This window comes from Malaclemys terrapin, chromosome 2, assembly GCF_027887155.1.
Source record: "Malaclemys terrapin pileata isolate rMalTer1 chromosome 2, rMalTer1.hap1, whole genome shotgun sequence".
NCBI classification, from domain to species: Eukaryota; Metazoa; Chordata; order Testudines; family Emydidae; genus Malaclemys; species Malaclemys terrapin.
In genome coordinates, this window is record NC_071506.1 from 229,728,419 (window position 1) to 229,754,110 (window position 25,692).

Consider the following 25,692-nt stretch of genomic DNA (forward strand, 5'->3'; position numbering starts at 1 on the left):
AGCCGGACACCCCCTGCCCCCATCCTCCCCACAGCCCTGACCCCCAGCTCCAAGCCCAGCCCCTCTAAGCCAGACACCCCCTGCCCCCATCCTCCCCACAGCCCTGACCCCCAGCTCCGAGCCCAGCACCTCTGAGCCAGGCACCCCCCCAACCCCATCCCCCCACAGCCCTGACCCCCAGCTCCGAGCCCAGCCCCTCTGAGCCAGGCACCCCCCCAACCCCATCCCCCCCACAGCCCTGAGTCCAGCCCCTGTGAGCCGGGCACACCCCAGCCCAGAGCCCAGCTCCCCACCCAGCCCTGGGCAACAGCTGCACCACCCCCAGGCAGTGACAGCCCATTGGTACCAACCATCACCATCACCCAGCAACAGCCCATTATGTAATTGCAAATGTATACATACCATTACAGCTTTTAATGTTTTTAAATAATGTATTTAGTGTATTTTCAAATTATTACAAATTCATTTTTGAATGTATTTCACTAGTTATTTTTTATATTTCCAAATACATGTTACTATAGTATTGCAACTTCTTTTATGGAAGGGGTCCCCAAAATTGCTTTGCCCCAGGCCCCCTGAATCCTCTGGGTGGCCCTGTCTGAGTTTTAAGCCCTGATGCTGTGTTATGCCTGCAACAGGCAGGCCTAAGCCTGTGAGTGACCCCCATAGCAGCTGTCTGAAGAAGTGCTTGAGGGAATCACGCAGAAGCAGCATGATATTTGTTTGAGTTCTCTCCTCATGGAGGCTGTGCTCCACTTGACGCAGGACAGCACTCTAGGCCCAGCACCTTGCCTCGGTTTGTAGACTTGTAGTGCACCCCTGTCACCGGGCTCAGTCTGGCACTGCTACCCCTCACCAGTGCCCAAGAAGCAGTCAAAAACGTTGGATGGACTGGTTAGGTTAGGTTAAGTTAGTTGTCATGCTGTTGCTTGACTAGTGTAGAGACCACTGAATGCATAATATTCCTCTATGATGTTCTGTCCTGAGCAAAATTGGCATGTTATGAGATAGTGCCTGTAAGGGACAGGTGTCTGTTTATGTCATCCAGCCATCATGTCTTAGGTCTTCTGGGGGTGGGGGTGCTTTTCCATCCTGCTTTCATTGACTCAAAGTCTATTCTCACAGGGAAGTTAGTAGGCATTTAGAGCAGATGAGCATACCACCACAGAGAGCACTTGGCAACCATTTGAGAGTGTGTGACCTATTTAGTTAGAAAATGGAACTTTTCATTCAAATTGAGTTTGATGTTTTTAATCATTTGGAGGTGCATGGCTGGTTGGACAGAATGTGGGAAAATAAGCTGACAGATAGTGTCCCTAACACAGTTATTGCTCTTCGCATCCTCTTGACTCTCCCAGTTTCTATGGCCAGTGGTGAGCGATGCTTCTCAAAGCTCAAGTTGATAAAAACGTATATGCGAACATCAATGTTGCAACAAAGACTTGTTGGGCTATCTATCTTGTCAATAGAACATGACATTGCTCACAGCATTGACTTGGAGGAACTTGTTTCTAAGTTTGCTAAACTTAAAGCGTGGAAACATAAATTCTAAATTATAACATGTTACTCTGTGACCATGTATTGTGTATAATGTATATGATTTATTTTGGGGGGGGGTGCGCAAAGTGGAAGTTTCGCCTAGGGCACAAAATATTCTTGCACCGTCCCTGCACATCATTCTGTCTCTTTTCAGAAGAAAGTTTTGGGGTCTGAAAAAAGCAGGATCTACCTGGATCCTACTAATTTTTGGATTCTTGTCTCCAAATTGTATCATTAAAATAGGGAACAAGTCTAGGCTCTCCTACTGCACCAAAAACCTGGAACCCAATGCATCTTGGCATTCCAGTGTTGGGACCTGGATAATTCTGCTGGCTAGGAGAAGCTACATATGAACCAATTTTAGACAGTAAAACTGGAAAGTATGCAGCCCACAATTAGCTGGATCCAGCAAAATACTGGTACAGATTAAGAGTATTTGCAACTATCTTGTACCAAGATATATTGGGGTCCACATTTTTGGGTGGAATTGTAAACACAACACCTAATATCTGTTTTGTTGGTACAATTTCCAGGGTCTAGATGTCACCTCTGAATTTTTGCAGCACTGTTGCACTGAGGCACATCAGGGTCTGGATTTTTAAAGTGCAATAGGAGTGGGTGAACATGCTCTTTATTTAAGCAGCAAAATGACTAGTACCAAAAACTAGAAGGATCCAGCAACATTCAGCTCTGAGTAGTTGTGGCTCATTTGCTCTGCGTTGCATTGAGATCTGGGTTGCACTGGTATAACAGGAGCATCTATTCTAGTTGGGCATTAGCACTAGGGAAGTAGGGGTCCAAAAATGCCAGGATCCTGGTGCTGGATCTGAGTTTTTGCAGTGCTCTTGCTCTGAGATCTGGATTCGATTGTTGCAACTGGAAGATTTACACTTGTTCTATATTGTGACAGCATTTGGGGGGGGGGGGGGCATTCAGCAGAATCCAGCTTTTGCTTTCCCCAAAAGTTTTGCATCAAGGGACTCTGCTGCCAGCACCACCACTTCTCTGCTCCCTTGGCAGCTGGGTGTAGGGGTAGGGATGTAGGAGGTGTGTTTTGGGGGTGGGGGGTGCCTTGTGTTTGGACCCCGGGGCGGAGCTGCTATAGAGGCTCGCCTGGATATTGGCCCCAGATTCATACATAAATACAGCCAGGGTGGATTTTCCCCACTTCCCTCCCCAAAAGGAACCCACCCCAGTGAGGTCATTTCAATGAGAGTGAAGGAGGCGATCAGACAAGGTCGACTTTTCTGGAGGAGACACAGCCTGCGAGTGGAGCGTGGTGCTGAATTTAATCTGCGTTCCCCAGCCTCTGGGAGAGCGGGGGAGAGACGCTGGAATACAGCTCCAGCCCAGGGAAAAGCGAGGAAGCCTTGGCCGGGCCCGTCAGAAACCCCACTCCATCCCTGGGCGAGCCGAGCCGAGCCGAGCGGAGCGCTCCGGTGGAGGCTGCTGGAGACATCGGAGCGTGACCCCGGGGGTGGGATCGGAAGAGGCGGCGGTACCTTGGAGAGCTCCGAGCCAGCCGCCTTGCCAGGCGCGCCGGAGGATTAGCCCAGCTGGCCGCAGCTGCGGCGGGCGGCGACTTGCCGGGCTCCAGCCATCGGCCAACGGGAGGATCCCTGTGAGCGAGGCTGCCTGGGGCAGGGGGTCTCCTGTCCGGTGGCGGAGGAGAGGCGCCTTTGCCTTGGGGATGCCCGGCCTCCAAGCTGCGGCTCTGACGCTTCGTCGCTAAGGAGGAGGAAGAAAAGTTTGGGGGAGCCCGAGGGAGGGGGGCGCTGGAGAGAAGGCGGATGGTTTGTTTTCCGGGCTGAGCTGGAAGGAACGATGACCCAGCGAGGATGTGCACCAGCAGCCACACCATTGGGAGCCTCTTGGTGCTCTCCGTGCTGGAGATAGGGCTGGGGGTCTCCAGCGTGGCCGTCGGGGCGGTCAGTTTCAGCCTGGTCCTTGCGGAGCATAAGCCTCAGCTGGGAGACTCTTCTCCGGTATGGAGCGGGGTGTGTGTACGTTAGCCATTTCACTCTCTCTTTAACTCTGTGTGGTGATGATCCGTTTGTGTGAACAAACCTCCTCTGCAACCTCCCCCCCCCCCTTCCCCTACCGTATGCATGCCGGGCTGGAAAGCCTTGCTCTGTGCACTGGTCATGCACATGGGTAGGATTTGCACTTTCAGAGGGGTTTCCTCCCCCTCCTTTTTTTCTTCTTTTTTGTATGCAAATAATTGAACTTTCTCTGAACCTCCCCCCTCCCCTCTGGTGTGAACTCTCTGGACCCTTGTGTGATTCCAGTGTTCAGAAGGTTGGGCCATAGCTTGCAAACCTGAAACCAAGGGGGAGTTTTGCTTGTAAAAGCCAAAAGGCCCCATCTGGCCCTGTCATTGGTCAGGAAGAGCTAAGGGCCCCTTTAGAATAATGGCCAGGACCCCTTTAGAATAATGGCCTCCGTGTTCCAGAGCTGCTGGGGAAGAAAAAATAAAAAAAAAGAAGAAGAATGAAAGAGTTCTTGGAGTCTTACAATATTTTCTTAGGATCAGGGACAATCTGAGCTTCTGGGAAGAATTTAGCTGGAAAAATAAAAAGATCTGAGTGAGCACAATTAACATCCGGCTGTGTTCCTCCAACCCCCCAGACAGCTTTTTTATTGTAAGCTCCACCTCTCAGAACATGTTTGATATAGTTTCAGTTTGAGCCTTTTGTCTAGTAAGTGCCCACCTCCAAAAATAGTATGATAACTGATGAAGCCAAGACTTGCAAGCAAGGACTATCCAGGGTAAACATAAGTGAGCATGTTTAAATTCTAAAGGGCTATTTGATTATGATTAAACAACTATATTGCTAAAGGGATTGTTTACTTTTTACTTCATAAGAAGCAGGAAAACTCTTGATTACTCACCACTGATGAAGCCTCAGGTAATCTTTACAGGTCTCTTCTACCAAAAGGATTAATGTAATATTATCCTTGTTACTAATAATTATAAATAAATGTACCTACATAGTGCTGTAAATATTCCTGATATTGTAAAAACGTAGTGAGCCACAGTTCCTGCCCCAAACAGGATACAATCACGAGATAATACAACACACCCGATAACAGGTAAGGGAGTTACCAACATCAGTGCAGTTAAAGGGGGATTTCTGATTTAAAAAAAAAGAGTGGCAAGGATTGCTCAAAGAGCTGTGGTTAAGGAGAAATTTGAAGACAGAGGGGTGAAGTCAATGGGAATTGTAACATCGATTTATATGGGGCCAGGATTTCACCTCAAGTAATAAAAAATTACAATTGAAAATCATTTCACAACAATGTATATTGCCTATATAATGGTCTTCTTTTAAATAGACTAGTTTTGCTCCTTTATAATATGCCTTTCAGCAAAGTATTCTGCTTTCTGTAATGGCTAAAGGATTGTATTTATATTGCTTTTAATTGGAATATAAAAGTAGAAATCTTGGGCTGATCTTCCCCCTCAACTGCAGCCCTTTAAACCCCTCATTCAAAGGGGCTGTAAAGATGGCTTATCCAGCCTGCTGACGATTCCCAGAACTAGAGGGCGTAGCTAGGCATAGGGGAAATGCTGGTGGTGTGGCAGATGGCCAGAGTGCCACTCCTCTCTAGAGATCCTTGACTGATAGAACATCTCTTTGCAGCCATTCCTAACTAGACACAAACTAGAGCAGCTATAGTGGTCTTAGCCCTGGAGGCTGACCTGCCTTCTTGCCAGCTTCAGGACTGTGGTGCTCCAAAAGTGGTGTGGAGCCACCTATCCTCTCCACTGGGTCTCCTACTGAGCCTATCTTGGCTGGACCAGGCTCTTTGTATGTCACACAAAGTAACTGTGTTCTGATTCAGTGCTCTGGAATCAAGATTTTCCCTTCGTGGGGAAGGTAAAAGGGAGAAGGAGAACTATTACTTTGAACCTCCACAGGGTAAACCATTGGATATAAGCTGAATAATGTCATGTTTCCAGCAGTCATGTTACCTGACAGTGTAATGAAAGACCTTTGACCCAGTTCTGTCCTCACTTACATAGATGTACCTCAGCCAAGGCTCAGTGAAGATGTGGTTACTATGGAAACCTTAACTCTAGTGTTTGTGGATTTTAAATCACACACATTATATCTGTATCTGTCTATCATGTTGTGTGAGATTTAAAATCCACAAACACCAGAATTAAGGTTTCCATAGTAACCCTCATCTTTATCAGCTTACGTGAGAAACTGGGCCTCCGCTGAGTGACGCCTATGTAAGTGGGGTCAGAGCTGGATCAAAGGTCTTTCGTGACCTTTTCAGGTAACATTACTACAGGAAACATGATATTCACACAGGTATAACGTACACATATATATGCATGCAGCTGCAATCAAGATTAAACTGTGTTAATATTGAAATGACATCATTTCAATTATAGAATGTAATAATGTTGAGTCTGAAGCATATTAGCCCTCTTGTTAAAAAAATAGATTTTCTTGTTTAATAACAGCTGTCTTGTTTATGACCCCATAGCAAGGTACTTAAGCATGTGCCTAACTTAAAGCATGTCAGTAGTCCCACTGAGGTCAATAGGACTAGTCACATACTTACAGCTAAGCATGTGTTTAAGTGCTTTGCTCGACTGGGACCAGCGTGCTCTGCACTGTACAGCATCGAGCCCAAAGGTCCTGAATTGCTGGCAATGAAGTAAAAGAAAGATGTGAATGAGTCTGAATTAGGGTACTCATCTACTGGTATTTAAAATACATGGGAAAACATATTATACATTTATAATTCCACCCACATAGTTGCCCTCCTCTCATAGTTTATGAAATTGACCTCTATTAAGATAAAGAAAATTAGTAGAGAAAAAGATCCAAATGAAAACATCTCTATCTATGACTGATCGTTCAATCTAGCTAATGAATAGATGTTTATCTACTGTATGTTACTACACATACAATATATAGTGTATCTGTGCTCTTTATAAAATATTATGGTGGCTGCAAGGTTATCAAAATCCTCTACTACAGTTGACATACTATTGATTTCTGGATTTTTTTTCCCTCTTTGTTTTGCATGTCTTATCACAATTTATTCCACCTGCTATAGTTAGTTTCTCCAAGTGAGTAGAAATCATGCTGCGTTTCTGAATTCCACCACTTAAAATTCACTTCTCTGACTTACCATAGAAACAAATCAACCAATAGCATGAGCATGCTGAACTACTCACACAAGTATAACAAACCTGATAGCATGCATTGCAATGGCTGTTGCACAAAAGAAAAATCAAAACAATATTCTTTCAGAACATATTCCCACATAATACAACGAAATGTTAAAAGTTGTCAAATATACTCTAGCCAAGAAGAAATCTTAAGTTGTGTGTGTATATAAAATATATTTATAACTATAATTCTCAAGTATATATGGGTCTGATTCTCATTTACATTGCGATGGTGTAGAGCTTTATTGTAAATGAGATTCAGTCCCAGCCCCTGCACCCCCTCCCCCCCCCCCACACACACACCAAGTCTTCTGTCAAATATGCCATTTATCTTCACTCATGTGGAGACACCTAATGATGCCCTTATGGCTACAACACTCAGGAATGATAGTTTTCTCACTCATGAAGACAAATGTCAAAACACCTGTAAGTGTTATGCATTCTCAGAGTGTCAGTCAGTGGCTCTACACAGACACAGGTAATCTTTCCATGTTTGTGATTATTGCACACCTAAGTCTTCCCTTTCAATAGGAACCTCCAGAGTGAACCATTTATAATTTGGCTATAAGAATTTGCTCCAATTTGACACCTGGAATACATGGTTACAGGGACTTTTTTATTTCTCAAGTTTTCAAACAAGCAGTTTAATCAGTATGGAAACATCACAGAATAAGGGATAAGTTTGGACTGCTCAAACAATGTTGGTGGCCTGTAATGTTAAAAAATGAAAGTTTGCCAATTTTAATTGTCAGTACTGACTACTTGCCTTGTTTATTCTGGAAAAGAATAGTCAAACTTAAAGGGTTATTTTAAATGAACACTCAAACAGTTCACATTGTTATTTAACGTGGACAAAATGCAGATGTGCTGCTACTTTATTTAAGCATCTGCATTACATTTTCATAGATTCATAGTTTCCAAGGCCACAACTGTGATCATCTGATCTAACCTCCTGTAAAACAGAGGCCATAGAACTTCCCCAATATAATTCCTAGAGCATATTTTGATTTAAAAATTGCCTGTGATGGAGGATCTACCACAATCCTAGGTAAATTGTTCCAGTGGTTAATTATGCTCATTGTTAAAAATGTATACCTTATTTCCAGTCTGAATTTGTCTAGTTTACCCTTCAGCCCTTCAGTCTGAATTTTTCTAGCTACCCTCCAGCCATTGGACCTTGTTATACATTTGTCTGCTAGTTTGAAGAGCCCATTATTAAATATTTATTCCCTATGCAGGTATTTATAAACTGTGATCAAGTCACTCCTTAACTTTCTCTCTGTTAAGTGAAGTAGATTGAACTCCTTAAGTCTGTCACTACAGAGCATGTTTTCTCATTCTTATGGCTCTTCTCTGACCCCTTTCCAATCCTTCTTGAATTGTGGACACAAAACTGCATACATTATTCCAGCAGCAGTTGTACCAGTGCAAAACACAGAGGTAAAATAACCTCTCTATTCCTACTCGAGAGTCCCATTTATCACACTAGCCCTGTTGGCCATAGCAACACAATGGGAGCTCATGTTCAGCTGATTATCCACCAAAACCCCCAAATCTTCTTCAGAGTCACTGATTTCCAGGACAGAGTCCCCCATCCTGTAAGCATTGCCTACATACTTTGTTCCTATATGTATACATTTACATTTAGCCATATAAAAAATGCATATTGTTTCCTTGTGCCCAGTTTACCAAGAGATCCAGATCAATCTATATCAGTGATCTGATCACCTCATTATTTACGACACTCCCAATTTTAGTGTCATCTGCAAACTTTATCAATGATAACTTTATGTTTTCTTCCAGTTCATTGATAAAAATGTTAAATAGCATAGGGCCAAGAACTGATCCCTGCAGTACCCTACTAAAAATACACCCACTTGATGATGATTCCCCATTCACAGTTACATTTTGAGACCTATCAGTTAGCCAGTTTTTAATCCATTTAATATGTGCCATGTTAATTTTATATTGTTGAAGTTTTTTAATTAAAATGTTCTGTGGGATCAAGTTAAATGCTTTACAGAAGTCTAAGTATCTGACATCAATGCTATTACCTTTATCAACCAAGTTTATAATCTCATCAGAAAAAGATATCAAGTTAGTTTGACAAGATCTAGTTTTCCATAAACCCATATTGACTGACATTGATTAATAAACCCTCCTTTAATTCTTTATTAATAAAATCCAGTATCAGCCACTCTATCTTCTTGCCTTGGATTGATGACAGACTGACAAGCCTATAATTATGCAAGTCATCCTATTTACCCTTTTTAATATTTGTACAACATTAGCTTTCTTCCAGTCTTCTGGAACTTCCCCAATGTTCCTAGACTTATTGAAAAGCAACATTTTCATCACTTTAACCATGTTTTTTGGCAGCTCCTGTTGAAAAGAATGACAACACTTCCACTGAGCTCAATGGAAGCAGGATCAAGTCCTTAAGCGGAACACAGAATTCTGAAGGGCAGAGGCTCAGCTGGGGTAAAATTTTTATGAAGCCATTGGCTTTGATGGAGCAATGACAGTTTACACCAGCTGAGGATCTGTCCCTGAAGATTTAACAGGTTTTCTTTTACTTTCAAACCTTCCAGCAAGATTTTCCAGTAGACCATTCTCCTAGTCTGCAGGAAATTACATACACCATATGCTCCAATGGAACTTCAGCATCTATCTAAAGTTCGGCACATGTTTAAGAACATTGCTGAATAGGGATGGACTTAAACACAAGCTTAAATTCTTTGCTGATCTCAGGCCTTAGTTGATAAGCTAGAAATAATCTTCTGGTTCTGTTTTTTTTTAAAGGAAAGAAAAATTTACCCAAGAACACTTACATACTCTGAATGAAACGTCTGATGTGAAACAATAATAATCACGGTATAAAGTGAAATTTATTCTGTCATTCAGCAGTAAGGCCTGATTCAAACCCTGTTGAAGTCAATGAGAATATTTCTATTGACTTCAGTGAATTTTAGATCTAGGCGTTTAGGCCCCAGGCAAGCAGGGTGTTTATTAACTACTGTGTTGGAATTTGAATTACCATAATAGTTTTTTTTTTTATTATTATTTTTCTGGTAGGGGAAGATTTTTAAAGACACAAATGGTACTTTAAAAATCTTCCCCTATCAGAAAAATGGTACTTAGGCACCTAAGTCTGACTGAAAGGTAATGGGAATTAAATGCCTAACTACCAACTGTGCCTTTGAAAATCTCCCAATTGTGTTCAATATGCTTTGCTGAGATCTTCTGAGAACATCTTTTCTTTTCTATAGGTTTGGGTTGGGACGGGGGTTGTTTGTTTGTCTGTAATTTCCTGTTTTCTTATGGCTGACCTTTCTTCTGTTTGGTCTGCCTCCCTGCTGGAGTCTCTCTCTCTCTCTCTGTCATGGATTTATTCTCTGTCTCTTCCTCTTTTTCCTCTGACTTGATTTCCTTATCTGCTTGTGTGGATTTTGTGCTCTTCATGATCCACACTCTGAATGTTTTACCATTGCATTGCACTGTCACTCGAAACAGGAGCCCATAGTGATTTCAGACCCTTTCTCTGGTCAGTGCACCCATTTGGAATTTCAGCTTCTTTCTCTCTTTTCTTCAGTTAAAAAGTAAAGACAGTTAAATATCAGGATTTTCTTTCTTTCATGTTAGTGAGTTCAGTTTTCTGGCTTTGCACATGACTTTCTACTTCAGACTGCTGGAGCTGATCAGGACGTTTACAAAGCAATAGTTTCTGCTGCTTAAGCTCTTTGGAGGCAGTATATAATAACAAAATCTCTTTTTGATTTGTGTCTTCTAAAACCGGACTTGTATTTGTATTTATGGTTTTCATTTTCAGATACCTTCCAGTATGAGAATAACTAAGTTAGAAGTATAGGCCTAAATAAAACATATTTTTGTGCTGCTTACTTTATCTTTCAATAGTGGGGTAATCCTAAAAAATGTTGGTTTTTCTGTGCAGAATCTAGCAGGGATATGCAGAACTAGAGTGAGGCTGGCTGGGGAAAGTGCTGTGGGGCTGGGGAGAGGCTAGAGCAGGCAGCTACGTACCTCTCAGTGTCCCTCAGCAAGGGGAGGCTATGGAAGCAAACTACATTCCCAAAAGCAGCCCCTTCCACACTGGAGCATAGCCAGTGGCTGTGAGCCCTGCAGGATGGGGTAAGAAACATCACTATTACCAGCATGCTCAAAGGTTGTGGGATTTTGCAAAGGCATTGTAGGTGGGTGCGAGTCTCCTGCGACGCCTACAAAAATGGGGGCTGCTGGCCAGGGGCAGTGTTAGACACATGCAACCCAGGCAATTGCATCAGCTGTGAGGCAGCCAGGGTGACCAACTCAGTTACTTGTTAGAACGGGGCCCCAGAATCAAGCCGGGGAGAGGGCAGATGGCAATGGCAGAGGAATAGCTGGTGCAGCTGCTCAGGGGCTGATGCATTTGGAGGATCCCTGCAGGCTCAGGGCTGCTCAGCTGCACAACATATAACCGGCCCAGGCTGCTGCCATTGTTTGCAGCCTGCTGGATCCTCTATGCACAGCAGTGCTCTGGCCCCCCACTGCCCACATTTGAATTTGCCCAGGGAAGGGGCCTCCAAAATGGTGTCTCTGCCATGTATTCTGATTAGTGGGACTGCCAATGGCAGAGCTTCCATTTTGGTTGCAGGCTCCTCCTCGTCTCCCTTTGCCTGGGCAAATTTAAATGTGGGCAGCAGGAACCAGCGCGCACACTTCCTAGAGACTCTGATTCTAGTTCTGGTGGCAGCAGCAGTGGTGGTTCGCAGCTTTGGCTCCCTTGGGAGTAGTTGTGGCTTTGGTGGGAGCAGTGACGATCATTCTAGTGGTAGCAGCACTGGTGCAGGACCCAGGCCAGAGGGAGCAGATGGCACAGCTTGGATGTGGGCAGACAGGGCAATGGGGGAACAGAGCAGGGATGCAGAGGCAGGGACGAGTGGTGGGGGATGAGGGAAGTTAGAATTTATTTGAATGTGGGACATGTGATGGCATGTGCAGGCCCACAATAAAAACCTGGTCTGGGACCCATCTTTTTGTTCCTTTGCCACAGGCACATGGGAGAAAGAGACAGGGGGGCCTGGAGCAGGTGGCGCCCAGTAAGCATTTGCTGACCTTGCTGACTGTTAAATCTGCCACTGGTGCTGATTGAAGGTCCCTCCCTCAATGCCTGGCTACTCAGGTAGATTTTTCCAGGCTGGTTCCTTTCACTTATCCCCATGAAAGATTTTATACTTTTCCTCAGCCTGAGATGTGTACATCTGGGCACTGAGTCATTTCATTTTTGTAAGGAGCTTAGGTATTATGGGGAAAGGCCATATATAAAACACTCTGGATTAAAAAAGGGAGGTAGGTAGATAGAGGTCTATACTATCATTGCACCAATGCCCCTCTATGCATATTTCAACTTTAGACACTCGAGTCCAATTGTCTGATATTGCTTTTGCCTCCGGGAGGATAAATTCTCTCTCCGTGGGTATGTATTGCTGTACAGCTCCAGCCAATGATCTTACTGTGCTTCCACTGTAGGGGGCAGTGCATTCTCTGCAAGTTGCAGTCTATGCTCTTCAGGGCTCAATCATTACCAGTACAGAGGGGTGAATGGGGATGACACAATCAGGCTAACCCCCATTCCCTCGTGGGGCAAAGACATGTTTTGAATCCTTTGTAGTGAATCAGAGAGGACAGCAAGGTGAAATGGTCTGAAGTAGTTGAACGGAAAGTGCTGCATGGCTGCGTCAGTCCCCTTATGGCTTATTATCACCGCTAGGAAATGTAATTATATCTAAACAGGACTTTTAACAATGCAGTGAACGAGGTGACAAGATGCTGACCTTGCTGGTCAGTGTAAACAAGGATGAGTCATGCTCAGCATCCGTCAACTAGTTGTGGGAAACCCTGCTCCCAGTAGCTCAATAGTTAAACATACAGTTTAAACAAGGTTAAATATTTTAGTGAAGATGAAGTCTTAGAGGCCAGCAATGGATGGATACAGTGTGGCAAGACAGAAAACGTGGCTCATGTTGTATTCCAGCTGGCAGTATTGTGAAACCTAAGAGTTCAAAACTCAAACGACAAATCAAAAGAAACCCATTGGATTTATTTCCAATGTGAACTGCACACAAGCCCTGCTTTCAGTATACATGGCGCCATGCCTCCCACGTACATTACACCACCAGTGTCAGTAATATTGAGTCCTCAAAAAAACCCAGAAAATGTATGGGAAAACACCGTAATTCCAGGGTGGGGCATTGTCCAAATGTGTGTGCCTGGTTTGCCAATAAGACAGCACTGGACAGAGTCAACCACATAATCTCCCATGCCTTCCTATTCTCTCCAAAGCTTTCTTTGCGCTGGATGAGGCAACTGAGTTCTATAGGCTAGAGTACCAGTTCCCTGAGTAAGGTCCCTAAATCCCCATACTCCCATTGTGCAGCAGATTTGCACCAGTTCCACTGGGTCAGGATACACCACCATCAGACAAAAACGGATGGACTTAGTCATACATTTTTATGGGATTTTAAGTTGCCTGAAACATTGGACCAAATTCATCCTGGGCATAACTGACTTTCATAAATAGTCATTATTCTATTTATTGGGCAATCCCTTTCTCTGAAAATGTACTGAGCATGACGCACACAACAATCCAAAAATACAATAATAATAATAATACTGTACACTCAGCAAGTGTTTTTCATCCCAGCATCAAAATATGCTTCATGAACCTTAGCAAATACAGCCTCACAGCATGCTTTTGATATAGTCAGTAGACGTGGCATGACCTGTCAAAGGTCACACAGGAAGCCTGTGGCAGTGCCAGGAATGGAACCAACAGCTCCTGTGTCCTGGCCCAGTGCCTTAATCACTAACACTTTTTACTCCATTTATGTTGATAAAACTCCCTTGATGTGGTAAAAGACACTAGTGCCTAGGGCATCTTAACACTACTTAATATCTTTTTAGAGAACAACACAAAGGCTAAGGTAGACCTGCAGTGGTGGCTGATTCCTTAGTCATTGGACTGTCACTGAAAATGTACATTAACCATTGGTTCAAGATGAGATGATGGTACCATCACATGGTGGTTTGAGAAATAGCTTGCTATGTCTTGGAAGGACAGTAAATCAATAGCAGATCTTTCCTATTAGTGGATTCCAGTCCACATGAGCAAAGTGAATCTGTAATTCTTCTGATACTCTCTTGGCAGAAAGTAAGGCTGATGTTATATGTTCAGGGAGCAGAGATGTTGCTACATTTTGCACTAGTTGAAAGCAACGGAATGACTTTTGATTGTAGCTTGAAGTAGAGGGAATTGTAATAGTCGAGTCATGATGGATGGGATTTTCAAAAGTGCTCGGTATTGGCTTAAATCTGCTCCCTTTCAAGTCAATGTTGCAAAACTTTTGAAAAGCCCATCCAATCTGACCTATACTGTGAAATACACTGCTTTGAAAATACACAATTTTGCTTTTTACATAGTTAAAATATGTTAGTTACATGTTGAAAATAACATTGATTATATTTTCCAGATCCTTTTTATAAGCTTGATATAACCCATACATGTTCTTTTCTCTATGCATTATTTTCCTTTTACTCTTGTTGAGTCACAATTAGAAGGAAATAACATTATTTAGTCATCAAGTCTAGATGAATGAAATTTATTATGATATCTTGAACAAAGAATTGTTTATATTTTCTGTCTGGATGCTTAGAATGACAAAACACCATAGTGAAAACTAGAGCTGTCAAGCAATTACAAAAATTAATCGCGATTAATCACGTGATTTAAAAAATTAATCGTGATTAATCGCACTGTTAAAGAATAATAAAATACCATTTATTTAAATATTTTTGGATTTTTTCTACATTTTCAAATATATTTATTTCAATTACCACACAGAATACAAAGTGTACAGTGCTCACTTTATATTATTTTTATTACAAATATTTGCACTATAAAAAATAAAAAAAATGTATTTTTCAGTTCACCTAATACAAATAATGTAGTTCAACCTCTTTATCATGAAAGTGCAACTTACAAATGTAGAATTATGTAAAAAGAAAACCCTGCATTCAAAAATAAAACAATATAAAACTTTAAAGCCTACAAGTCCAATCAGTTCTACTTCTTGTTCAGCCAATCGCTCAGGCAAACAAGTTTGTTTTCATTTGCAGAAGATAATGTTGCCTGCTTCTTGTTTATAATGTCACCTCAAAGTGACAGTAGGTGTTTGCATGGCACTGTTGTAGTCAGTGTCGCAAGATATTTACGTGCCAGATATGCTAAAGATTCATATGTCCCTACATGCTTCAGCAACCCTTGCAGAGAATATGCATCCATGCCAATGACAGGTTCTGTTCGATAACGATCCAAAGCAGTGTGGACCAACACATGTTCATTTTCATCATCTGAGTCAGATGCCACCAGCAGAAGGTTGATTTTCTCTTTTGGTGGTTCAGTTCTGTAGTTTCCGCATTGGAGTGTTGCTCTTTTAAGACTTCTGAAAGCATGATCCACACCTCATCCCTCTCAGATTTTGGAAGGCACTTCAGATTCTTAAACCATGGGTTGAATGCTGTAGCTATCTTTAGAAATCTCACATCAGTACCCTCTTTGTGTTTTGTCAAATCTGCTCTGAAAGTGTTCTTAAAATGAACAACATGCGCTGGTTCATCATCTGAGACTGCTATAACATGAAATATATGGCAGAATGTGGGTAAAAGAGGAGCAGAAGAATTACAATTCTCCCCCAAGGAGTTCAGTCACAAATTTAATTAACGCTTTTTTTTAACGAGCGTCATCAGCATGGAAAGCATGTCCTCTGGAATGGTGGCCAAAGCATGGGAGTGCATATGAACGTTTAGCACATCTGGCATGTAAATACCTTGCAATGCCGGCTACAAAAGTGCCATGCAAACGCCTGTTCTCACTTTCAGGTGACATTGTAAATAAGAAGCGGGCAGCAGTATCTCCTGCAAATATAAACAAACTTGTTTGCTTTAGCAATTGACTGAACAAGAAGTAGGACTAAGTGGACTTGTAGGCTCTAAAGCTTTACATTGTTTTGTTTTTTGGGTGCAGTTACATAGCAAAATAAAAATCTACATTTGTAAGTTGTATTTTCATGATAAAGAGATTGCACTATGGTACAAATAGAAATACTATTTCTTTTGTTTAGCATTTTTACAATGCAAGTATTTGTAATAAAAATAATAATACTCCTCTACCTTGATATAACACTGTCCTCGGGAGCCAAAAAATCTTACCGCGTTATAGGAGAAACCGCATTATATCGAACATGCTTTGATCCACTGGAGTGCGCAGTCCCGCCGTGTTATATCTGAATTCATGTTATATCGGGTCACGTTATATCAAGGTAGAGGTGTATATAGTGAGCACTGTACATTTTGTATTTTGTGTGGTAATTGAAATCAATTTATTTGAAAATGTAGAAAAATATCCAAAAATATTTAATAAATTTCAATTAGTATTCTATTGTTTAACAATGTGAGTAAAGGTGTGATTAATTATGATTAATTTTTATATCACAATTAATTTTTTGAGTTAATGGCGTGAGTTAACTGCAATTAATCGACAGCCCTAGAGAAGTGAAAATATGAAATACAGTATGCCATAAACTGAAGTTAATCTATAATGACAGAATTTTGAGTGAAATTCTAGAATCCCACGTAACATCTGAGTAAAAGAGCTTTATGCACGTATCCTGCTCAAGAGCTAGAAGTCTGAAATGTACCCTGAAATGAGGGGGAGACAGGCCTGGGAGAACATAGTGAATCATCTCAATACCCCTGCAATTGGTACCTCACCCTACGGGGTGTAGTAGCTTCTGCAGTCCCTCCAGCCATTACACTCATGTAAACATAGATCCAATGGCTTGCTACTTGACCCACTCCAAATTTCCCCTTCATGCCAGCATATATGGACTGGCATGAAGCCTATATATCCTGTGCTAGGTATACTAGTGAATAACAAACAAAATCTAGCTATTACTACTGTATGCAACTGATTCACTGCAAAAATTAAGGATCTTGATTTTTTTGTGCTCATCTATGTGCAAACACCTAATAAAGACATTTTTTTTTGCTCCAACTGCGTATTGCAACCACTCATCAACTGAAATATTTAATATTCCAAAGTTCTGTGAGGGAATAAGACATATATGATATAGTTTATACAGACCCTAAATGTTAACATTATTTTTATTGACTGTGTAGGGGCCAGGTCTGTCTTGTGATATTTTCATCCCAGTTAAGGGCCAAATTAAGGTCTTCCATGGAAAATCCCACCGAAGTGCAAAAATTGGCTTTAAGCCTATGTAGTTTCCTCCCAGTCTTTCTGTGATGTGGTAGAGTTAGTCTCACTGAGCACAGAGAAGAGAGAATAGCCCTCTTAGCCCATGGGTGTGTGGAAAGCCAAACAAATCTCCTAATGATGTTAGGGACTTGAAGAAGGCCCACTCCCTGCATGATTACTTATCCCTCCTTATCGTGTGGCCCTTGTCAATTTAGCTCCCTATGGAGCCGTACTCCCATTGGTTCCCTGGGCAAGCCTGAGCTAACATGCACATGTAGGGGAGCAGGAGAAGCCATTCACAGAAAGCAAAAGGGGCACGGCTAGAGCTCAAGTGGATTCATTCAAAAATAGGAACAAATTGTGTTCACAGAACTTTGTTTGCCCAATCCAAGTCGCCAGCATTGCCAGTTCAGCTCATTTATGAGCCCTAAATTTGCATAAAGGAAAAAAGAAAAATCACCTTCCTATGGTATGTCAGACAGCTACATGTCTGAAATATGCATGCTAAAACAGGCTATAAACAGTTGTCACTGTATATTCATTTCAGCTACTTCAAATGTTTGGCCCAGATTCTGTAATCGAATTCACACAAGTGAACCTCTGCTCCTGTGCTGAGGCCCATTGACTTCATGGGCTCCCTGAGTGGTTCAATTGTCAGGATGCGGGGATAAGTACTTTATATGTTTTTGGAAGTATCAGAATACCTGCTCCATATTGCTGATCACTGACTTGCCAAATTTAATTTCTGAGCAATACAAGGGTAAAAGAAGCATCTTACACTGGTAACATTTGTTTTTCATATTTTGTTTATTCTCATAGTTTAAAAACAGACATTTGATTTTTGTTATTTTTATGAGCAGTCACCCTCAGATTGACGTCTCATCCTGGTTTCTTCCTGGATAAATGTGTTTACGGCTAAGTTATAACTTCCTGAAACAAAGTTTGTAATAAAAACACTGATAATGGTAACAACTGTATAATCTTCTGTTGTGGTCCCCACTGCAATAACAGAGCAAAGTTTAATCTAGCGCTTGGGACCTTAGACTATGAAATAACTGATATTTTTTTTCCTTGCAGTTTCTGCTGTGTGGCATATGTGGAATATTGTGTGCCAAAAAGAAATCTGGACTTGTCGTAAGTTTTTGCACTGCATGCTTTATGCATAAGTACTTGAAATGTAAACTGCTGTAACTTGAACTCTTCACCATGGAATCATCATCCTTCATTTCCAAAATGTTGCTGATAAACAAAATTAAATGAAAAGTAAACACAGGCTGTCAAAGAAATACAATCAGCCCTTTGGTTAGCACAGCAAAGGGAGGACATTTTAAAATGGTCTATACAAGTCATGTCCAAAAATGTAGCCCCTGTAGTTATCCCTGTCTCGATTAAGAGCCTGATCCAAGTTCCATTAAGATCAATTGAACGATTCCGAATTATTTCAGTGGGAGTCGGATTGGGGCTTTTCTGACCAGGACCCCAGTCCCGCGAAGTAATATGTGTGTACAGGATTGGGCCCCAGGGTTGCTGTCCCAAATTGATCCCAGAAATTTTAGCTGTTCACTATTTTAAATTTCAAACTAAGTCATGATTAAACCAGTTCTAAAATCTTTACAGATGTTTTGTTTCATATAAGAATCTGAAGTATAATCATCTTTCTGACTGCAGACAGATGGTATAATTGCTACAAAAGCAACTGCAGAAATATTTCATCTGTTAAAAATATGATCCTATTATAAAGCCCGGTGTTAAAGCTTCTTTATTGTTTATGTTTATTTCAGTATTAAAACTGGCTTTAGTTTTCTATAGGCCTGACTTTTCTCTTATGTACACAAGAGTGAATTGGGACTAACTCCATGGGTGTCCATGGAGTTATGCTGATGCAAATCTAGTATAAGTGAAAGAAGAATCACTCTCTCTAAGGTTATTTTTGAGAGTCAGTGAACTATTCAATTTCCTATAAGAGTGACTGTCACTTTTTTTTTAAATTCTGAGGACTACTTCATTGTGTGGAGCATCCCAACCATGCCTGATCTTTATAACCCCCATTTCTTTAATCAATTCTGGTGGTCTCATAGACCACAAGAAATAATCCCTTACTAGTGGACCATGAACAATAGTTTGAGAACTATGTTCTTGTTAAAATTACCATCCCATTGGCACGCAGCAGTGGTCCATTGGGTACTGGTGGTCCATGGAGCAGTCCCAGGTACTCCACAAAGTTGCTTCCATCATTGTGGTAAAATATCTTTGTCTTCAAGCAGTGACACTTCCTGCTACTTGTAGCCCAGTTTAGATATTTCTGGGACTCCTAGAAGATCTTTCTGACCAGCTAAACTTAAAAAGTAGCACTTCACTGCACCCTGCATAGCTGCTTCAGGTTTTTCTTTGTCATTTTTTTCACTTGTTTAAATTCAACCATGATTAAATTTGCAGATTGCATAAAAGCTGCAGGAGGAGCAAACAAGGATGCCAGGACCAAACTGCAAAAATTGACCTGAAGAGATTAGAACAGGGGGGTGGGTTGGGGGCACAAATAAGTAGGAGAGATTCAGTAACAATACCACTAAAGCACTGCACTCAAGTGGAGGAAATAAATGGCACAGATATGGAGTCTGATTCTGATCTCACTATACTTTACTGATTTAACTAAGATCAAAATCAGGCCTTTGAAGTTTAGTTTAGAGTTTTGAATATAGAACTGGAAGGGAATCAGGAGGCCTGAATCCTAGTCCAGTTCTTCCACTGATCTGCCATCACCTTGGGGAAGTCACATTATCTTGCTGTGTCTCATCTCTAAAATATGGATAATACTTACTTCCTAGACAATAGTTATGGGGGTTAGTAATTAATGTTTGTAAAGTATTTTAAATTCCATGTGCTATAGAAGCGCTAAGTATTCTTATTATAGTCAGGCTAACTTTCAATCTGAGTGAATTTGTCTGTGACGGTAATCTCTGAATAATGGCACTGTGACATTGCCTCTCTTCTCTCTCCTAACAGATGATCCTTTTTTCAGCCTGTTGCATCTGCGGACTAATTGGAGGAATATTAAATTTTCAGTTCCTTCGTGCTCTGACAAAGAAGTCCTCCACTCTCTATTCTTTGCATCTTACTTCCATGTCTCTTGCATGCATTGGAATTGGAGGTTGCACGCTTTCTTCCTGGCTCACTTGCCGGCTAGCCAGCTATGAACAAAGGAGAATGTTCTCTGAAAGGGAGCATTCACTGCATCATTCCCACGAAATGGCAGAGAAAGTGAGTTGGGCGCCTTTCTTTATTTGGTCTGCTTTTCTTACAAAGCAACTGTATGTGTTAACATATGCAATTGTATAGTGTTGTAGCTATGTTGGTCTCAGGATAATAGAGAGACAAAATGGGTGAGGTAATTTCTTTTATGAAGTTGGTCCAATAAAAGGTACTACCTCACCCACCTTGTCTTTCTAACATATGTAATAATTGGCAGTAAGTGAATTCAATTTTCAACTACATATGAGGAAGAGCTTCTGGGAAATACAATGTTACCATTCTGTATAAGCTTTATTCTGTTGCAGTATATGTAATTATTTTTAGGTGGTGCATCCTTTGCAGTACATCCATTTCAGTGAAATACATCCATTTTCAACATAATTCCATTGTATAGCTATTCAAAGGCTTAGCTTCTAAAGATAGCACCTCAAAAATAATTGAAAATCTTAGTTATATGAATTATCATGTATTGTACTGGGAAAAAAGTACAGAATGCTTTCTGCACCCACATCATTTCCTGTTTCCAGGATTTAATCAATTCTTTCCTCTCCCTTCATATTCAGTTTAAAAAGCAGGCTATGTAACCACAAAGGCCACAGTTTTCAAACCCTAATTACTAAAATTAAGCACCTAAATCCATATTTAGACACTTAAATAAAGGTAATCCTGTTTTCAGAGGTACTGAGCACTTACAGCTTCCACTGGTTAAAAGGATTTTTTTTATATTTAGGTGCCTAAATAGGGATTTATGTGTTTTAAATTTAAGGTTGAAGATGTTGGCCAAAAGAATATAGGTTCTTAAAGCCATCTACTTGGTGTAAGGATATGATTCTTGCCCTGGGAGTGAAATATTCATTTTGATCCTGGGGCTTCTGTAAGGGCAGGAAGCCCTATACCTTTCTTTCAAGAGGTATGGTGTTTATAGAACCGGGGATCAGGAGTCAGGAACATGGGTTCTATGCATGCCTTTACAACTGACTCTCTGGGTGACCCTGCACAAATCTGCTCTGTGCCTGTTCACCTGCCTGTATTATATATACCACCTCCCACAGAGGTACATTAATTCATATATGTAAAGCTTTGAGAGATTCTTAGATAAAATGTGATGTAACAGTAACAAATATAATAAGGGAAAATGACTACTTTGCAGTCTTATCACTACTCACTACTTTCTTAACTGAGATTAGATTCCATGCAGAACTGTAGCCGGGACTCACGTAAAAATGTTAAGAAAGTATTGCTACATTTTCAAAAAATTGCCACAATTATATATTGCTTTAATATGACTAAACTTCATTATTTCTTTTGAATTCTGTATGTAACACAGTCAAATGCACCTCCTAAATGTCCCAATAATAATAATAATCTCTAATGCAGTACTTTCTTATATGATAATAAACATAATTTGATTCGTATAGTATCTTTCATACACACTTTTTCACAAAATCTTTACAGAGTTAAATAGTGTAGGTGCTACATTAAAATAATGTACAGAAAATAAATTAAAGAGGGAGAAAAGATACATTTCCAGATGAAATTTGAAACAAGACAAAGTCAACGAGGTAGATACAGGAAGACTGTTCCAGGTAGTAGGAGCTGCAAAGGAGAAGGCTCTTGCATCAACAGTGAGAAGAGGACAGAGAGGAGGCCTTATGCAAGATAAGAACAGGGAGAAGAGTAGAGAAAGACCATGCCTGAAAGGACAAATCTTTCAAAGTACATTAAGCCCAGGGCATGTCTTTTAAAACAATGGAAGGCAATTTAAAAATGAATAATAAATTAGGCCCTAATCAAACAAGTTTAAAGTGTTTTATATACAATAATATTTTGTATATTTTATACTGATACAGTAGTATAGACATGTACTATATGTGCATATGTTTGTGCTATATTTATTGTATAATTGTTATATTTATATTAGAGATTGAGGGGTATTGAAATAACCGACCTGCCCAGCTGCCTGGTGGTTCCCCCGACACCAGAGTTACCTCCCAGGTATGCTGAACTCTAGGCAGCTACCATGTTATGTTATGTCACTTCAGAAAGTCCCACCTCTAAGAGGAGGCATAGTTTCAGCTAATCAATGTTGGCTGATGCTGTGATGTCACTCCCAGACGTACTGCATTCAGGAAAGGTACTAACAGTCAGTGAAATAATTCTACATGGTGGAGTGCTGTGATTTGGAAGTAAGTCAAGTATTTAAAATATTTAGCTGTAGACATCCAAACAATCTTGTTTGGATGTACCCACCGTCAGTTCACGCCACTTCTAATTTATATGCTTCTTCATGTCTTAAATCCAACACCGCTTTTAAACTTAACTACAGTTTTATTGTTTAGAATAGAAATGTCAGGAAAATAATGATTGTGACTATTTCATTCTGAAATTATAAGTATATTGAAATAGCAAATGCTGGCAACAAATTAAAGTGATAGAAATGGGAAACAGAGACTTTCACTTCATGGTCACTAGCTCACACGTAACGCAGCTGACAGAACATTACTATTATCTAGAGCAGTGATACTCAGACCTCAGTGGTTCAGAAGCCAAATTAGTGATCAACATTACCCAAAAGAACCACAAAATAGTGTGAATTCATTGTTTCATTTACTATAGTACTATATATGCATATTTGAACAGTATGACGAGGAAATATTTAGTTTATGTTATTCTCACAGCAAAATGATTGCCCATTTATTATTTTATCAACTACAATTGGTTAATAACCTAGTAAAAGCATCCTGATTGGATAATAACTTAAATTGGTTAATAATCAATTCATGTTTTAATATCATGTGCTGCAAAGGACACATTAAAGAGCTACTTGCAGCTCTGGCGCCTCAGTCTGAGTATCACTGATCTAGAGAAAGAAGAAGTTGATTGATGGCTTATGTGAAATGGCTTTGGTGACCTCAACAGACCAGTATCTACATCACAATAACCACTTCCAGAGCTCGCATTAACTGGCACCCTTTGGGGCATCTCAGCAGAGAGGCCAAGGTCTCAATGGACATGGAGACTTACCATTTCATTCATTGCCCTCCAGGTCTGAGTGGAAGCACATTGGCAGGACAGTGTGAGGAAGCTTGCACGGCTGCCATCTGTGATATGTATCTGTTCTGTGGAGAAAGAATGCCCATCTCTAGGGCAGTCAGTCTAGCACCATTCATAAGCACTCAACTCACATGAAAAAAATGTGGTAATTTTTCTTTTTATAATGTGATTTTTTTTTAAAGATAAAGGTTCTCTGAATGTTGGCATTCAGGGCTTGTTAAATATTTACTAGACCATTAGTTAAATACTTTTTCAAGATCAATAAAATAATTTTAATTTTGATCAGTCCTTTTTTATTCTTGTTACAGGAAATGACAGACAATATGAGCAATGGAGGACCACAGCTGATTTATAATGGAAGAGTGTACGAAAAGATTTAAAAAGTTCAAGGAAAAAAATTTTTTACGATTTTCTTCTGGACAAACAAATAGACACCAAGAGACTGAGATGAAATGGAAACAGTCTTGGCTTTTATTGCTAGAATTTCACAACTGCAGAACAGCACAGTTGCATTTCCCTTTAGAAACATATCTGAAATTTCTCTCCCAAGGATTTTGTGGATATACAGTATTTATTCACTCCATCTCTATTCCTTTTTTTTCTTTTTGTCTGAATAACTTTCCAGAATTATTATAGGACTCGAGATAGACCTTTCAGACTCTTCTTCTCATGAAGACTTTTTTAAAAAATCCCATTTAAATGGAGAGGGTTTAACCAGTAGATTGTACAGTGGAGAGAGTGCAAATTAGACTTGTAAAAAACGTGCATTACACATGCAGAGTCCAAATGAGTGAAAGATGAGAGTGCTGAAAACAACACTGATGTCTTTGTTTTGAAAGACAGAATGCTTTAAGAATTCCATAAATCAAAACCTCAACAATGCCTTGTTGTAAAGAAATTGTAAATATTTCCAATTTGTGAATGAAGTATATTTCGTAATTTGTTCATAATAGATGACAAATAAAATGAAATCTAAAACTGAGAATAATTCATTTTTGCTTGTTAGAAAGATCTGTGAATCTGGATCATTGTATTTGCATATTTGCACAAAATATCAAAACGTCCTTACTAGGGGGTGGAGCAGAAACAAGCTGGAAGACGGTGAGGGTGGAATGGTGGAATGGCCGGGGCAGAACTGCACCTTGGCAATTCTGCATGCTTGCAATTGCCCCTGGGGGGTATTGAAGTGATGGTACATCTCAAGGCAGCACTCAGCACTAACCTATTATGTTTCTGGGACCAAACAGGTCCTCACAGACCCTTAATAGGGGAGGCATAATCTGCACCATAGCATGTGTAATAGGTGTACATATACGGCAAGCGGAAAAATATATACAACATATTTTAGAATATACATTAACATATGCAGTATACATGTATACACACTTGTGTACTATACATAGACAATGCATGATTGTGTGGAGGTGATGTAAAAATCTTCAGCATGAGTTTGATATGGTACATTTATGAGTGGTGACAAAATACAAGTGAGTTATGTTGGGCTTCCCAAATGATGGCAGATGGTATTTTTATCCCACCCCAGAGCATATACTGTAGGTATCGTGTGTATTGCTGAAAATGAATTAAGAATGTGTTAGAGCTTTTAGAAATTTTATTCATGCTATTTAAAAAAAATCCCTCCTTTATAAAGCCAGGTGCCGTAGTTACCCTGAGTGCAGATATAAAAGGCTCAGAGGGAGCCATAAAAACCTCTGAAATGATGTAATATAGCTTTCTTTTATACATAAAAATGTCACAGCCTTGAAGTCTCTTAGCTTGGGATATTCTAGGGCTACACGGGAGATCTGCATCGTGTTAGAAAGTTGGGAACTGCCCCTTCCCCGTGATATAAAGCTACTATTGCTAGTCCTACATTGATGAGTTATATGGGACTTTGAAGTCAGAGTGCAAAGCCCTGAGCACACTATGGATCTTCTGCACTTCTGTTGTGGTGAACCATAGATCTGCTCTAAGGCTTCAATCCTGCAAGCCCTTGTATGCACGCATAAATGCATATGAATAGTCCCATTAAAGTCAGCGGGACCATTCATGAGCATAAAATGAAGCACCTGAACATATTTTTTCAGAGTCAGTGCCTAAATGGGCATCTCAGGAGCATCTCAGTGCAAAGGAATCCCTGGCAGGCATAGAACCAGAATAGATGGCTCTGCGGAACTCCCGCTGCACCCAGTATAAGGGGAGTTACTGGGGCATGGTAGGAGGGAGATGGAGTGTGACAGAGGAGCCTCTAGAATAGGGTTGCCAACCTTCTCATTGCACAAAACTGAACACCCTTGTCCCGCCCCTTCTCTGGGTGCCCCCCCATTCACTTTCACTAGGCTAG

The 25,692-nt window shown here is 40.7% G+C and overlaps 1 protein-coding gene across 6 annotated transcripts in view; it reads left to right on the forward strand.

Annotated features, from left to right (window-relative positions):
- TMEM196 (transmembrane protein 196) overlaps nt 1–24,340 on the forward strand; it is a 107,851-nt gene extending 83,511 nt beyond the window's left edge. The window contains exons 1-5 of one of the 6 annotated variants that reach the window (XM_054018646.1): nt 492–3,542; nt 18,123–18,179; nt 20,049–20,303; nt 22,216–22,289; nt 23,657–23,741. In XM_054018646.1, coding sequence (XP_053874621.1) covers nt 3,378–3,542; nt 18,123–18,179; nt 20,049–20,303; nt 22,216–22,289; nt 23,657–23,663 — 558 coding nt within the window. In that variant the 5' untranslated portion in view covers nt 492–3,377 and the 3' untranslated portion in view covers nt 23,664–23,741. Of the gene's footprint in view, nt 1–491; nt 3,543–18,122; nt 18,180–20,048; nt 20,304–22,215; nt 22,290–23,656 lie in introns of those variants that run through there. The other 5 variants (XM_054018647.1, XM_054018649.1, XM_054018651.1 and 2 more) reach the window with 5 other exon arrangements.
- The last annotated feature ends 1,352 nt before the right edge of the window (nt 24,341–25,692 follow it).